The 16720-nt window shown below is 40.9% G+C and overlaps 1 protein-coding gene across 2 annotated transcripts; it reads left to right on the top strand.

Annotated features, from left to right (window-relative positions):
• The first annotated feature begins 5510 nt into the window (after positions 1-5510).
• On the top strand, positions 5511-14104 carry lrrc4bb (leucine rich repeat containing 4Bb). 2 transcript variants are annotated; one of them, XM_071463029.1, is made up of 4 exons: positions 5511-6035; positions 9932-10065; positions 10168-10540; positions 10667-14104. In XM_071463029.1, exons 3-4 carry the CDS (start codon positions 10298-10300, stop codon positions 12653-12655), a joined length of 2232 nt encoding a protein of 743 aa, XP_071319130.1. In that variant the 5' UTR covers positions 5511-6035; positions 9932-10065; positions 10168-10297; the 3' UTR covers positions 12656-14104. The 2 variants fall into 2 exon arrangements, with proteins under 2 accessions (XP_071319130.1, XP_071319129.1); XM_071463028.1 differs by having other exon boundaries at positions 9932-10540.
• Positions 14105-16720: the final 2616 nt, after the last annotated feature.

Here is a 16720-nt window from a genome sequence, read left to right as displayed (position 1 = left end):
TGAGATATTTAAGTCTGGACCAAAGTGGTGAACTGACAGACCCACACTAAAATGTGTGTCTTCACTTGCACCTGATTCTGACATAGTGCATATTATCGTGTATCCAACCTCCTTAGAGCTATATGTAGAGACAATACATCGACACATATATGTCCCTAATGTACACTATAAATGTTATATGCCAGCATTTTTGCAGGGGATGGCAGTCTTGGCTGCAAAACAGGATGTGCAGGGCAATGTGTGTGTTGTAGACGTCTGCCTTTGTTTTTTACAGCGGTGACTTTGCTGCTTTAACTTTCCCCCAGCTCTTTGGTTTGATTGAGGGAACTTTAATGATGAAGTTGTGAGCCTGAATAAGAATGCTTTGCTGAAGTGTGCAAATTCTGCTGAAGCATCAGCTTGGCACAATGCTGGACACTGATTCCCCTGTGATATCTTGTAAATCGTATGCTGATCTGTATGATGGCCTGACTCTTTGTGTTGCTGACTGTGTTGATTCATATGAGCCGGGAATAACAATCATCTTGTAGAAGTAAAAGCTCAGTGTTCTTTCATGCACTGACCCATATGTTTTCCGAGGTTTGGCCTGTTCGTCACAACCTTTCTTGGCCGCTTTATTCTGTGCCATTTTGCGTCTTCAGCATCTTACAATCACAATACAAGATCGTCCTTGTATTGTGACTGAGGTGACATTATTGTACCTCTTGGCTTTCATAAGCCACGGTCACTGGAATATCCTTTCTGTAACCTCTGAGTGTGAGGAGTTTAAAGTAATCCCAGCAGAGCCATTCTTCCTGTGGAGCAGGTCTTAAAGCTGTTTTTTGATAATGACACTTTTTTTTCTTTGGGGTGTAAGGTTAAGTTTCGAGTCATCAGTCATTTGTTGTTTTTGTTAGTTCCTCAGTGCATCTGCAAAACAAAATCATTACCTTCAAATGCATTTGCAGCCCGCTCTGTTTCCCTGTGTAAGTAGTTTTTACGCCACTGCGCTGGCAACAATGAGGGCCAGAACTCTCCCGTTCTCATGAGCTCATATCTCAGTAACACCTTGAAGGAAGACGTTCTTTGGGAGGAAATTCATCCTTGTGTCCAAATGAATGGACACAAAGATGAACTGAATAGATTTTGGTGGTCAAAGGTCACAGGTCAAAGTTACAGTGACCTGACAAAACACGCTTTTAGCTCTTGAGAACAAAATGTATCCCAGTAACGCCTTGAGGGAATTTCTTCAAATTTGATGCAAACATTTACTTGGACTCAATGATGAACTGATTAAATTTTGGTGGTCAGAGGTCAAAGTTCAAGGTCACTGTGACCTCCAAAACGCATTTTTGCCACAACAACATCAACATCAACTTCACTGTGACATCACACTGTTCTGCAAAAACATCTCATCTATTATTCAAGGCTGTAACTTAGGAAGGGGAGATTGTGACCATCTTTCCTGTAACTTGGCTGTTGTTTGTAAATCTTTTTTTTTTGAACATCATCAAGTCTCTGACATCTTTAAGAAATAGTTTTTGGAAAGTACACCTTTTTGCTGAGAGTTAAATGAGAAGATTGATTACACTGTCATACCTGTATGCTAAATTGGAAACAATCGCCAGCAGCCTGTAAGATCAGCTCTGCACAAAGACTGTAAACTGAAAAACAAAACAAAGAAAAACAACAAAAATAGAAAAACAAACAAACAAAAAAAAAAAACGCTAGTCTGAATCTGTCCAAGAATTTGTCATTCGGAATTGGAGAGAATCATATCATGATATGTTGAGTGCAATTTGGAGGTTAATGTTTTTAGTGACTACTCTGGAGTGCTGAGGAAAAGAAGCTAATTGTCTCTCGTGAGAATTCACAGTCACTTAAAGAATATTATTCTGAATTTATGATTTTATATCTTATTCCCATTGGCAACACCAAACCTTTCTCTTAAAGCTTTAGTAGTGAAAAGGTACTGGTGATGTGATTTCACTCCTCCACTTATCACAATTGAAATAAAAGACCGAGCGTCTTTACTGAATTTTTGCACATTTGTGCAGTGTGATATAAAGAAATATTTATTGTTATTATTATTGTTATTTAAGCTAAAAACGCGTTGTATTTAATGTAACATAAACAGTAAACAGTGAAGGTGAGAGAGAATTTGTTTCTGACAGCACTTCACTACTTTGCTCACAAGATGGCAGTTGAAGACGGCGTTTACTCTACATTGACACTCAGGCTGCCTGGTAGGCCTGCGTGAACAGGCGACTCTTGATGGTGTCAAACTGGATGTTGCAGACACAGAGTCTTGGTTGTGAAAGTGCAAATGGATAAAAGATAAAAACATACAAAAACATTTCACATCGGTAAAAAAAAGCAAAGCTTGTTCTAAAACATGGTAGAAACTATGGTCATTGACTTAACTTTAAGAAAATAGCCTTTTTTTCATTGTTCAGAGGGGGGAAAAAGCACTTGGATTTGAGAATCCTATTAGTTTTGGTTCTGATGTTACAATTTCACAGCTCCATTTAAAATCCTAATTTAAATAGTAGTTCAAGAAAATACAATTAAGCCTTTGTAAGTAGAAATCAGTGCCATGATCAATTTTATCACTGAGAATGGCTTTTGTTTCTCTTTTTGTTGACTTCAAATTGAGTGACATTCTTGAACGCACCCTGACTGAATCACTAGAATACATCCTATCTGCATCGGTGCACATACTGCAGGCCCACATCTGCATATGAACATGGACACAAGCCAACACACAAATAAACAGACACACACGTACATGCCCTCGCAGTCGTACACACAAACACACTGTGTACAAACCAAAAGTGAGTTCTCACAGACAGGAAATGATGTCAGTTCTTGTCTCCAAGGAGATGGAGGCAGTTGCTAAGATACTGTGACACTAGGATTTTTCTCTCTATTTTCTCTCCCTCTCTGTCTCTCTAACACGTGCACGCACATACACACACAGGGTTGTCACTGCGAATAACTCGAAACTCTCTCTTCTGTCTCTCTTATTCTCTTGCACAGATGGCAATGAGCACCAATCCAACTTTTTTCAGTTACATTCCTAAAAATAACCACCAAAAAATATCACTTTGTTCACAGTACCAATTGGACACTTGGTGCCATTGAACAGATCACTGATGCTCTTCACCAAAATCTAACATCAGTGCAACTGCCACAAAAATGATTCACATTCTTAATCTTTGCTTTGAAAGATGTGTATGCAATTTCCCAATTCCAGAATGGTGAAGCCTGTGGCTAGTATCCCAAAACCATGGAAGTGATGGATGTGTATCAGCACCCCCTCCTAAGCTTCTTCAGAGTGTGAGCTGCACCTCTCTACTGCTATCAGCATGCCACATATGTCTTGGCACTAGCATGTTGCTGCCAAATCCTCATCGCCCTCCCCTTCTCCTCCCCTGTGGCTCCTAACACAGCATTAAGAGTTTATGGGGTTTGGGTTGTATTGGAAATGCCATGCACTCGTCCTCTGGATGCTGGGATTAGCTCTCTCCGCTGTATTTCTACTCCAAGAGCCTTCCTGTACTGATGACACAAGCAATACAGCGATGAGTGTTTGTTCATTTACTGTGCACAAATGCATGTCCCTCTCCCGCCCTCCCCTCCCCTCCCTCCCACACACACACACACACATACGCTCAAGGGTGCCTGCACACACACACACACACACACACACATGCGCGCACACACACACATGCACACACAAGCGTTCCATACATGCATAAGGGGAATATCAAATTCAATGTGCAATGACAGTGAGGACATGGAGTGGAGAGAGGGGGGAAGGAAGAAGAGCAGAGGCACAGGGTGTGTTTGGCATGGGTGGCGTGGAGTCATTTTAAATGGCGCGGGGGTTGGAAGGCAAAAAGATGTACAGAGAGAGGAGACGAGTGTGACAGAAAAGCACTGAAAGGCAGCCAGGGTCGAGCGAGAGCCTGGATGTGGGCTAAGATTTCAGCATGAGTGAGAGGGAATGAGGGAAGAGGGAGAAAGAGGGAAAGGAGGAATATCCTCTGCACCACTGTGTGACTGGAAATTTAATAGAGGGAGAGAGATAGAGGGAGAAAGAGAGGGAAGGAGAGAGAGGTGGATGGAGGGGGGGGAGAGGGGAGAGAGAGAGAGAGAGAGAGAGGCAGAGGAGGGGGAGGGGAGAGGAAGAGAGAGGCAAGAGGCACAGAGACCTCATTGCTGTGCGGCTTTCAGCAAAAGCTAGTGGTCGTGAACAATACTCACTACGGCATTCACGGAGAGGGAGGGGAGGAGCACAGGAGAGGGTGAGGAAGGGAAGGGAAGGGAAGGGAGGAGAGAGATGGAGAGGAGGAGGAGGGAGAGTATATATCTTGGGGGTCTTTCTGAAGCATAACTGGCCTTCTCTGTCCTTTGACCTTTAGAGCTGAGACAGAGCAAAGATGTACTGAGATTTATTTTTACCCACAAACTAGTCTTGGTAGTGGATACAGAGCTACAAGGGGTGATTCTCTTCTTCTGCACAAACTTTAAACTAAAATCATTGTTACCCACCTTCTGAAGGGGATAGCAATGAGCTAAAGAGCTAAAGCGCTCGACACGTGTATGGACACACACATGACAAAGATCGATAAGGACAGGCCAGGCAGAGAGAAAGATTGGCATCTCTTTACTGACTAAAGCTTTCTTTATTGGCTAATAACTTGCTGACGCTCTTTTCAATCCGCTAATTAAAACCATGCAGTAGCCCACTAAACTCTGGGACCTGCTCACAAAATACTTCATATGCACATTTGCGGGGTTCAGAAGTATTCAAAGGTTTGGGTTTTCATAATGTGCCAACCTCACAGGGTTGCAGAGTGCTTGCTGTCTGGATGCTGACAGCAACTTATAGTGGTGGCTTCCTTATGTACAGCTTTAATTTCCCCCCTGAGGATTGCTTTGGGAAAAAATAAATAAATACTCATATGCAAAGTCTGCAGAAAACAGACCTCATTAGTTTGCTAGATTTAATCTTAGCTGGCCATTACCAAAATGCATGTGTTAGCACTGAGCATTCATTGTGAATATGGACATTAGTAGGCCTACAAAACTCTTTAAGACTCAGTGGACCAGAAATGTTCCTCACTGCAGATGTTCAGTGGCGTCCGGTTAATGAACAGGTGCAAAATGATAAATACTGATAATGCTTAAAATCTCACTTTATTATCAAACACACTGACTCGTTTAATTCTGCTGAATGTGAAGCGCTGCTGAGTCATATTAATAAATATGTGACTATACTCATCACATGTCTGGAACTTGAAGTGATGTGGAAAAAAAAAAACTGCAACAAAAAAAAAAAAAAAAAGAAAAAAAAACTTTTATTTTGGTAACAGATTGCTCTGGATGTAGAGTCTAAAACATGAAAAAAAAAAAATAATAATAATAATAAAAAATAAAAAAAAATCTAAAGAACGCAGGTACGTCCATGAGTCCTTGGTCCTTCATCTCTTCCTCTAACGCCGTCTTAGTGGGATTCAGACTGAAACATACGGAATGTGCGTAAAGAGTCGCTTATGCTGGACGCAGAATGCTCTGCCCAGCGGGCGCCGTCGCGTTTGCTGCCTGCGTTCCTCTCCGCTGACGATAAGGCGCATGGATGCACTCGTCCCAGACTTCGTTCCTCAATGTGATAATACTAAAATCACTTTCTCCAACGACCCCTTCATCTGATCACTGTTTTTTTTTTTTTTTTTCTTTTTATCCTTGCCGTCGTGCGTGTGTGTGTGTATATGTGCGTGCGTGTGTGTGTGTGTGTGTGTGTGTGAGTGAGTGAGTGTGGATTCGGTTCATCTTTAACCTGCCATCACTGTAGCCCCCCGCGTTGCGTTGGCGCTGCGGATCTAGCCTACAAGAACAAGAGCCAGCTCTCGGCCGTGGAAACAAGCGAATCAATTTAGGGGAAGAGAAAAGGAGACATAGATAGCGAGGCTGGGAAACTGACGATCGGGAGAAGGGACGAGAGGAGAGAAAAACGTCGACCCCCACGCCGCAGCCGCCGAAACATAAAGGTACGTGTATGTTGGATGTACAGGTAGAAGGGACTGAAATGGCCGGCGTAATTATTGCATTTGTTACCTAACATGCATGGATGCTGAAATCTGTCATCATTATGACGGAGACTGAATAATGAAATGTGCGAATGTTGCACAGATGCACAATAATTTAAGTAAATAATTAATATCAGCAAAAGACACAGTCTGGTCAGTGGAATAAAGCTGAGCTGCTCATCGCAAATGTATGAAAATAACATGGTCCTTACGTAAGCCTGTGTATCCCACATGTCCACACATATTATTTTCCAAAAAGACAAAAAGCCTATGGATTATTTTTTGGGTGCAGTCATGTTGTCATTACCCCGAAGAGAGAATGGATGCAAGCCATTTTGTAATGCAGCATGTGCAGAATTAGGCCTATTCAGAATTTCAATTGCGTTCCCGAGAAGGTGCGCCGTAGTGAGCGCAGCTGCATAGATGAATAAGGCCATTCTGCTGAATTGTAGGAGATATTATGCTAGAGGCTATATGATGAGGAGAGATTGCAGATTAGAGGTTGCGACTGCAGAAGAAAATGGACAGGTTATGTCTATCTCTCTCTCTCTCTCTCTCCCTCTCTCGCTCTCTGTCTCTCTGCTTTTTTTTTTTTCCACGAGTTGATTTCAGAGGAATGAGGGAATATGCTCATCAGCAGCTGAAAGTGGAGAAAATATTTGACATCAACCTGCAATTTTCTCCCTCTAAAAAGCGATGGTTGTTGCTATACTGGCGAGATGCGTCCCATCCTACCCTGATTCCCACGTCCTGAATCAATCTAGTGTGTTGTCATAGTTACAGTAGATGATGTTGGCCCTGCTGCACCTGTGTCGCTTTGTGTTCAACCAGACCATCTGTAAATACATGAGGTCTAATTGGGCCTTGTGTAGGCATACAGGAAGCATCCCACAGCCCCGATGTTTAATGAAAACAACAAGACGCCTTTTGCCTCTTCATAAACCTTAATGACTCTGTTTGTGGAGAGCAAGGCATTGATACAATCAGGCGCTTACGATGATGTGATTGGTTTGTAGCAATTGGTCAGCAGCTTGCAGCTAATTTGTCTTTTCACGACTGAGCGCTCTCTCAGGCCTGATCAAATAATCAATATCTACATGGTTGCAATCTGCTCTTGACATGAAAAAACGGCTGAGATCAAGAGAGAGAAATACCTGTGAGTGAAATTGGTCAGAAAAAAAAAAAAAAAAATACAACTCAGCCTACCTCTCAGCCGTGTCATAAAGCTAAAGAAAACACTTTTTTTTTTTTTTTTTTTTTTTGCACAAGGATGAGGATGAAGGCCACTGGCGACAGAGCTGGCCCTCAGATGAGTCAAGGTGTAATAATCTAAAAATAAAGGCCATCATCCGTGTGTGCCGTCGTTCTTGTGCTCTCATGTGGTGGAGAACTTGAAGATGAGAGGTCAAGGCAACAGGAGTCCTGCTTGCAGATTCAAGGTCTCTCCTTATAACACAATTTTACCCTATGTGGTGTGTTACATGGATCATTTAACTGTCTCACCCCAGTCACTTTTGTTACTTAAAGCAAAGAAAATGCTCAATTCATTCAATTTTAAGAAAAAAGAAAGAAAAAAAACTGCATCAAGCAGCTTAGCCTACTATTGACTGCTGCCAAAGGCTTTTCTCCTATAACGATACAATGATGGGAACACATTAAAGCTTAAAACAAAATGCAATTGTGCATTTTTTTTTTTGTGCATTTTTTACACCAGCATCACAATAGCTTACATTTGTGCCGAATACAGCTGCACATCTCTTACTTATTATAATATATTCAAGATTTCCATAAGAAACAAAGAGGAATACAAGCAAAGCGCCATCCTAACAGTGTTTTCAATGAGTACTGGTGTTTGAAACACTGCATCAAAAACAGAACAGTGGTATGATCAATTCTTTGACCAGCTGAATATTAATGATGTTGTGTTTTGATGCTTCCATGAATCATTTTCTGACGAGCTAATCACCATTCTAACTATCAAACCACCACTCTGGATCAGATGCAATTCTGACGTCTGGAACAGACACTGAAGCTTTTTCTTTTTTCAACTCTGTCAAATTACTGAAATGCATAATCACCTGCTGGATGGGGTTTAGAATCTGTATTCAACAATCTACGTTTATTCTCTAAGCGGAGATGGATAATGTGTTGTTATTTCTCTGTGGCAGTTACACTTAGGAAGGTTGTGGATATGGAAGTGTGTATGTGTCTGCATGTGTCACAGAGAGGGAGAGAGAGTCTGTGGGATGTGCAGAGCATCTGAAAAAGTCTATTTTTAGCATACACTCCCTTATGAGCTTTCTTAATAGCTGCTTTAAGAGTTCTCAGAGCTATGTTTTTAATAAAGACTGATGTTGACCTAATCCTCAGACCTTGTAGATATTAAGATTCATGGCAGATTTGTTCCCTCTGTTGTGATACTGAAGGCCAAGGTTCAACTATGTGCTCTGTCAGGTTTCCCTGCACTTATGTAAATATATATTTTCATATAAAAAGCTAGTTTTTTTTCCTCTAGGTAAAAATATCTATTGGGCAAAAGACTGTTGATCGTTTATCTGGTTAAAAAGGGAATACACCTTTATCTTTAAGCCCAGGATACATTGATTTAGACCAAAAAGGTGTTGCTGATCAGTTTTGAGCAGCAAATGTTCATCAAGCTCAGCTAAACACAGTAATGTGGAATAGGGCACTGGACAGTAAAAACACAAGATGGTGAGTGAGCAGGTTGCCACAGCAACCGTGTTTCTAGGTGGAGATGCTAAGGACTGCCATGGAAGCTTTTAAAAAAATAACCTGTTTATCAGAGACTAAAATATTTGGAAAATGTATCCTAGAGTTATTATAGAGAGAATACCAATAATGGAAACACAGTGGTCATATAACATGACAGATAACAAAGATCCTCTTGTTTATTTTCAATAGACAACACAGGCTTGTGACTGCTAGAGTCATAGCGTCGAGCTTGAGAAAACAATGAACACTTTCTCTTTGGTCTAATCAGTATAAGGGAACAAGCCCAAGCATTTCTAAATTTAGTGAGTCTGCTGATGCTTGCAGCCATTTCTGTTTCTTCAAGAAGTGTGTGACATTCTCTTAACCAGAGACACACACAATATGTAATACAAAAAGACATAAAAGTATTTTTGCACCGAGGTGCTCACTCTGTTCACAAACTAGTTGTCAGTTTCATGTTTGGTTGATCAGCTTCACTGGTTGGGGATCTTTTCTGCTTGTGTGTCACTTATTGTACACAGCATGTGCATTGCAGTAAAATTTCAGGAGTAAATAATCACTCCTTCATATCTTAATTGCTAAATTACTGCATGCAGGCATCATTTGTTATCTCATTTGTAATGCTGTGCTGCTGCCTCATGATGGATTGCATGAATCTCTGCATTAACCTTAGGTCTGGATGAGTCCCACCGGCAGTTGTAATTGTGTTAAACAACTTTGCTTTCTTTTTAATGTGCGATTCTACTTCTGCATCTGACTAGACGCATACCAGTGGATGATGAGACTGTCATCCTAATGGGTGTACTGCAGCACTTGTGATCCGGCTTGAGGTTTTAGAATTTTGTGGCCATTTCACACCATGACCCAGATGTTAAGTTCAACTTATGAAGAAAATGGCAGCTGACTCACCAGTTAGGCTGCAGGCCACAGTTTTAGAACCACCTCTTTAAAAAAGACATTACAATGTCCTGTGTAGTGACAGGACACTGTACTATTTTGAGATATACTTTCAATCCTTGGAATATTTGTTATTGTGTTTGTGGTAGTCTGATATCTTGAAGCTACAGCACTGTGCACTTGCTTGACCTCCTTCTTCTCTCTGCTTTTCTCTCTTCTCCCTACAGTGAGAAGCAACAGCCTCCACAGGGACAACACTTTCAAGAGCAAATCCTCCCCTAAATTTGATTTATACGCTAATGATTGCCATGGGAACAAAAAAATTCAGGGTTCCCTAAAATGACATATTGAAGAGAACAAGGTGTGTGATAGTCAAAGAAGCATGAGCAAAGTAAAATAAGACTCTATTAATGATAAATAGTCTTTAATATAATATTGCACTTTTTCCTCTCAATTTTTAAAGTGACTGCTTGAAGGAGAAAAAACTGAACAAGAGCATCAAATATGAACATCAAGATAAGCACTTAAATTCCCTTGTTTGGAGGTGACTTATCAACATCATAGCAATAGGGGTGGGTCATGACTCAGTTGCCATGCGTGTTGTCATGGTGACCAGCCCCTGCACCCCTTCCCCCCTCCTCTGGTTGGTCCAGCTTTTGTTGTGGTTTCACAACCATGGACCTCAGCTCACAGAGGCAGCACCCCCCTGCCCCACCCCCTGTACCTGCTCCAATCAGGCGAGCCGTGTCATCTGTACAAGGAAGAGTTTAGATCAAGTCCCAGAGAGTATTTCAGAGAACACAAGATACCTCAATCTACAAGAGAACTCAATCCAGGTAAATATGGCTTCATCTACATGCAGACCATAAATTCTGCATACATTTTGATTGATTAAATATATGTTGACAGCAGTAATTCTGGTATTGCTACAATGTGCCTCCATGTTTTTGTTTCTGCACCAGGTGATCAAGTCTGACACATTTAAGCACCTGCGGCATTTGGAAATCCTCCAGCTCTCCAAGAACCACATCCGACAAATTGAGGTGGGAGCTTTCAATGGCCTTCCCAATCTCAACACACTGGAGCTTTTTGACAACCGTCTCACAGTGGTACCATCACAAGCCTTTGAGTACCTCAGCAAGCTAAGGGAACTATGGCTACGAAACAACCCCATTGAGACGCTGCCGGCATTTGCCTTTCACCGTGTTCCCTCTTTACGACGTCTTGATCTAGGGGAACTCAGGAAGCTGGATTTCATCTCAGAGGCTGCCTTTGAAGGTCTGGTAAACTTGCGATTCTTGAACCTTGGCATGTGTGGCTTGAAGGACATCCCTAACCTCACCCCACTAGTACGACTAGAGGAGTTAGAGCTGTCAGGAAACCAGCTGGGTATAGTTCGGCCTGGATCCTTCCAGGGCCTAGTGTCACTTCGCAAGCTGTGGCTAATGCACTCCAGAGTGTCAGTCATTGAACGCAATGCTTTTGATGATCTCAAAAACCTGGAGGAGCTCAACCTCTCCCACAATTCTCTGCATTCCCTGCCCCATGACCTCTTCACCCCTTTGCATCAGTTGGAGAGGGTACATCTCAACCACAACCCTTGGGTGTGCAACTGTGATGTTTTGTGGCTGAGCTGGTGGCTGAAAGAAACAGTCCCCAGCAACACCACATGTTGTGCTCGCTGCCATGCGCCCCCAGGTCTAAAGGGCAAGTACATTGGGGAACTAGACCAGAACCACTTTACCTGCTATGCCCCTGTGATTGTTGAGCCACCCACTGACCTCAATGTCACTGAGGGCATGGCTGCTGAGCTGAAATGTCGTACTGGAACCTCGATGACCTCTGTGAATTGGTTCACTCCAAATGGCACTCTGATGACCCATGGATCATACCGCGTTAGGATCTCAGTGCTTCATGACGGAACACTGAACTTCACAAATGTGACCGTGCAAGACACTGGGCAGTACACTTGCATGGTAACCAACTCTGCTGGAAACACCACTGCAACTGCCGTGCTCAATGTGTCTGCCTCAGACCCCAGCAACAGCTACAGTTATTTCACCACTGTCACTGTGGAAACAGTAGAGACAGTAAAAGGTGAGGAGGAGAACTCGGCAAGACAGTTTATTAATGAGACCTTCATAGATTTCCCTAATCCTACTGTTCAAAGAGGGGTGATAGAGGGCAGACCTGGCATCACTATATCACCTTCTCTGTCCTCTCTTTCCTCACTGTCCCCACGAGCCAACAGAGCTACTGAAAATGCAGTGACTGTGTCCATAATGGATGTAACTAACATTCCAGGCCTGGATGATGTAATGAAAACAACTAAGATCATCATTGGTTGCTTTGTGGCCATTACTTTTATGGCAGCTGTAATGTTGGTGGTCTTCTATAAACTCCGGAAGCAGCACCAGCTACACAAGCACCATGGCCCAGCCAGAGCCATTGAAATAGTCAATGTAGAAGATGAGATTGGAGCCGGGGCCGGAAGTGGCATCTCAGGTGGTTCAAAAATGAATTCTGGTGCAGGTGGAGAAGGAACCCTAAGGATACACCACCCAGAAATAGTCAACCTTCCCAACATTGGCCGTACAGATACTCTTAACCATTACTACAAGACCCATTTCAACAACAATGTGATGGGTCTTAGTATTGGCACCGAAGGGATGGGACCAGGAGGGATCCTCAAGAACCAGCAAGGCCAGGATATCCCCATCTCCTGTACCTCAGTCCCAATCTCTACATCTAATTTGCTCACCACATCAGGCAATGGCACCAACACCAACCCCAATTCCATGTCCCCACCGCTGCCAATGTCTCTCCCAATGCCGACTATGGGCTTACATGGATCGATCAAGGGTTTCATGGGCCAAAACCAGAATCCCCAAATGGAGCCTCTTCTCTTCAAGGGGAGCTCGAAGGAAAACGTTCAAGAGACTCAAATCTAAAAACAAAAGTGAGAGGATAGAGAGAGAGTGAGCAAGAGTCGGAGACAGAGAGGGGATTGATGTTGGGTTTATATGCGCGGAATGATTAGACACTAGAGTGCATTGACATTACACCAGGAGAGAGGATAGACTGACACGGCAATACACAAACACATAGACTTATCCGTGACAGTGTACTGAGCCAAGGATTACTACAATGGGCCACTTGTGTTTGTAGTAACGTTCATGGCCGTGGAGATCAAGGAATGGACATTGCTAAAATGTAAATCTGTGCCAAAGCAAATGTTTTTTGCAGTTTCTACAAGCTGTGTTCCTATAGGGAAAAGCTAGCCTTTCAGAGTAATCAGTCCCCAAATTGTTGTTGGCCAACAGAGATGAAAGACATGCACAGCACTTACACTGAAGATCGGCGACATTACAGAACAAAATCCAAGAGACATTTTTCTTCCACACAAAACACAAGCCACACTCTCTCTCAAGTGACTCAATAGACTCCCTCAAGGTGAAAATTATGTAGGCATAAATAGATGGACAAAAAGGTACAGTGCAGTACAAACTACTGTGAAAAATCCACAAATTATATAAATATATTTTCATTTAAATATGTATCATTGCAGACTCCGATGCAGAGATATTTTGGGGTGGATGTATAAGCTGGTATAGTTTGTTTCTTTGTGAATAATCAGGGGTGGCGATAGTGGAGGTTGGTTATGATACATGTTTTAAGTTTGGCTACTTCTCAGAAACATAAGGGCTCAATTGCAACACTCATTGTGAATCTTTGAATTGGCTTTGTGACATAAAGTCCATTTAGGTTGTAGAACAGTAAATGCAGATCTCTGTTTGACAAACTTTTGTCTGTTGCTTCAGTAATAATCATTACAAACTTTTGTGTTCTGAGAGTGTATTATGTATTTTGTAAAAGCCAGCTACTTGGTATTTGAATTGACAATTCTGATACTTAAATGCCAGCATCAAATAATGGTAAAACTATGTTCCACAAACACGGAAAGGTAATTCAATGCAAAGATCTGTATGGGTAAAATAAAGTGTTGACAATGTGTTATTTAAACCAGATCAGTAGCCAGATATTTGCTTTTAGGCAGGAATTTGATATGACCTCCTTGCTCATGGTTCCCATAGTCATGCCATAAAATGCTGTCATAACGATGATTAGACATCTATCTGCTGCAGCATACAAGAAGGGATTAAACATCCATCTTAGGATGATTGGAATGAATGGAAATGTACAGTATATTAATAATAATAATGTCTGGTTGTATGACAATTGTAAGATCCACATTTTTATAGTGTAACTTTCATATGTTAAATGCCATTTACGCTTCTTGCGTTTGAACTATGTATTTCTTTATTTTTGTTAGTTTGATATAATGTGTACAGTTGTCTAGCCATGTATCATTACGTGTGAAATAAATCAATCATATATTGGGTTGTGGCGGGTCAATATGGCAACCACATAAGTAAAGTGTGAGACATTATGCAGGCCTCTGTGCTAAACCTGGATTGAATGTATGGTTTGTGGTTTAGCCATTAGTCATTCCGGTAATGATAGGTGCCATCTTCTCTATTAACATGCTCAGACAGGCTTTTAGTCTCTCTCCTATAGATGTTCTACAGACACTACTGGTTTTGCAAAATGAGTGTTTTTGACAGAACTAGATGATCTTATTCTTAATGAAGGCGCTTTTGTCTGAAATTAGCCCTCGATATGCTTCTCCCATGGCAATTCTTTAACACTGTTTTTGAAATGGGAAGATGATTAAGGTTAAGAAATACATTGAATAAATTAACTTTTTCTTGGATAAGAGACTGTATTTTTTGAGGAGGAACCTAAAATGTTTGTTGCAATTGAGCACAAACTGGACATGCAACCAGTTATTCCAGATAAATGTACCTGAGATAGTATTATCAACAAAATCATATCAGTGAGTCTTTTGACTGTAAAGCAGCTCTGTATGTGATTTTTTTGTTCTTCTGTTTTTTCTTAAAAAAAAGACTATATATATATATATATATATATATATATATATATATATATATGAACTGTTTTATGTGAGGGATGATGGTTTTCTTATCAGCAATGAGCCCACACTTATTGGAAAAAAAGGAACACTGAAGAATAGTAATAATGATGATGATGATATGAGCGATGATATCAGAGAAAACCCACCCAGATTGAGCAGTCATAGAGGTTAATCCATGAAAGGAACATCTGCTACATCAATGCACAGCACGTTCGTTCTGTTTAATGCTAAACACCTAAGCCATCTTTTGAAATAAGTCTGTTAATACCTACAATGCCACATCTAAACGGATTGATCAAATAACTCAGGTTGTCTAAATTGCAGCCATGTATTCTCTCAACTTGGTGTCAGTGTTTTTGGTTGTGAATCTCGTTCAAAACTATAGTAAATGTAAATGCGTTGCAACCCAACCAACGGATCTAGTGGGCAGGGTTCAACTGTAGCCCCACAGAGACACAAATAGAATATAAATGAAGGCTAAAGACACAACATATGGCCACTCCCTTGATGTGCTACATTTGGTGGCTCTGTCATCAGATTTCAAAGAGCATATTAGATACCTCCTTGTGTGCTGTGTGAGGGTGCGTTTCTGCATCTTAACCATGGCAAAAAGCTTCTGTAAAACTCCTGTAGCAATGTTTTATCATGATGGTGACTCACCTAATCAGCACAGAAATGTTCCTTTCATACCTCTGGACATCCGTAACATGCACCATGCACAGTTATCATCATTATTATTAACATTTGAAAGTAATGCAGAAGGGCTTTGTTGCATCTTAGTATAGTGGCTGCCATTGTACATATACTTGATGCAATTTAAAAGGAGGCTCGTTCAAGGAATGCTAACAAACATGTGACACCTTTTAATGAAGATCACAAGCTTGGGACTGGAATCTGAATATCTGCAGACTGGGCAACTGTACCTCACTGTATATTATGGTGTTGAATGGATGCAGCCTGGCTACAGATGGAGTACAGGCATATGTCCATCCACTGCACCACCTATCGCTTGCAATGGATGCTTCAGCCCAGATGAGATTTCTTGGTTTGTCGGAAACAAAACTCCTTAATGAAATGGATTATCTGAGACACCTAAATTGCAAGACAAGAAAATGGAATGACCTTTTGGTCCTTAAAAGGTAAGCTTTTCTGTTTGATAAAACTAGATATATATATAAAACTTGGGTCTGTTTTGAAAGCTTTTTAAAAAGAAAGAGTGAACAGTGTTAAGCTCTAGAAAGATATAGATTTCTCTCATACAAAAAAAGGAAAAAAAATGTCATTTTGTTTTTGGTTTTTTGTTTTTTTCCTTTTTTTTCTTTTCCAGTTGTTGGTTGTATCTCAGTATGTGATATTATCAATTTGGATCTTTATGTATTGTCATTAAATGTCATTTTTTTCCAAGCATCCATCCAGGTACACAGTGTGGCAGCAAAGTGTATTTCTTCAATTATAGCAAATTCAACATGTGCTGCACCTGCACTTCAATGACTGTCATACAATGACTGAGAGGTATATTATTTCACTGTTTGCTACTTTTGTGATTCAATTTTCAGCCCGCTGTAAGGAGTTATTCTGCTATTAGAGGCATATACCACTTTCATTCTTCATTGTGACTTCATCCTACGGAGCACCACAACTAACTAACTGAGAAATGAGTTAACAATTTCACCATGATGATGTTTCAAATAAGTTATTGCGTGAAATTTTATAATACAAAATGAAAAAAGTATGAAAAATAATTGTGTTTACACTGTATTTTGTACTTTATTTTTTACTTCATTCTTCTTCTCACACTTGGATCAGGAAACAAGACACAAAAAAACCCAAAATCCTGCTATGTGCAACATTAATTGCAATAGCTGATAGCAAATGTAACTATACAGAATTTTCTTCAAAAAAATTTCCAGCAGATAACAAACTGTCAAAGAGTCCAACAATATTCAGATGTTGTAAAAAAAAAAAAATAAAACAGATTTCTTGAGCTGTAAATATCTGTAATCATGAAAAATGATCCATT

This window comes from Trachinotus anak, unplaced genomic scaffold (genome assembly GCF_046630095.1).
Source record: "Trachinotus anak isolate AG129_WGS33_773 ecotype Australia unplaced genomic scaffold, CSIRO_AGI_Tana_v1 ptg000025l, whole genome shotgun sequence".
Lineage (NCBI taxonomy): Eukaryota > Metazoa > Chordata > Actinopteri > Carangiformes > Carangidae > Trachinotus > Trachinotus anak.
This window is presented reverse-complemented; position numbering and strand designations above follow the sequence as displayed.

Coding starts and splice junctions, on each gene's coding strand:
- lrrc4bb (XM_071463029.1), top strand. CDS start 10,298: ATGCGTGTTGTCATGGTGACCAGCCCCTGCACCCCTTCCCCCCTCCTC. Junction 10,541..10,666: donor TACAAGAGAACTCAATCCAG/GTAAATATGGCT, acceptor TTTCTGCACCAG/GTGATCAAGTCTGACACATT.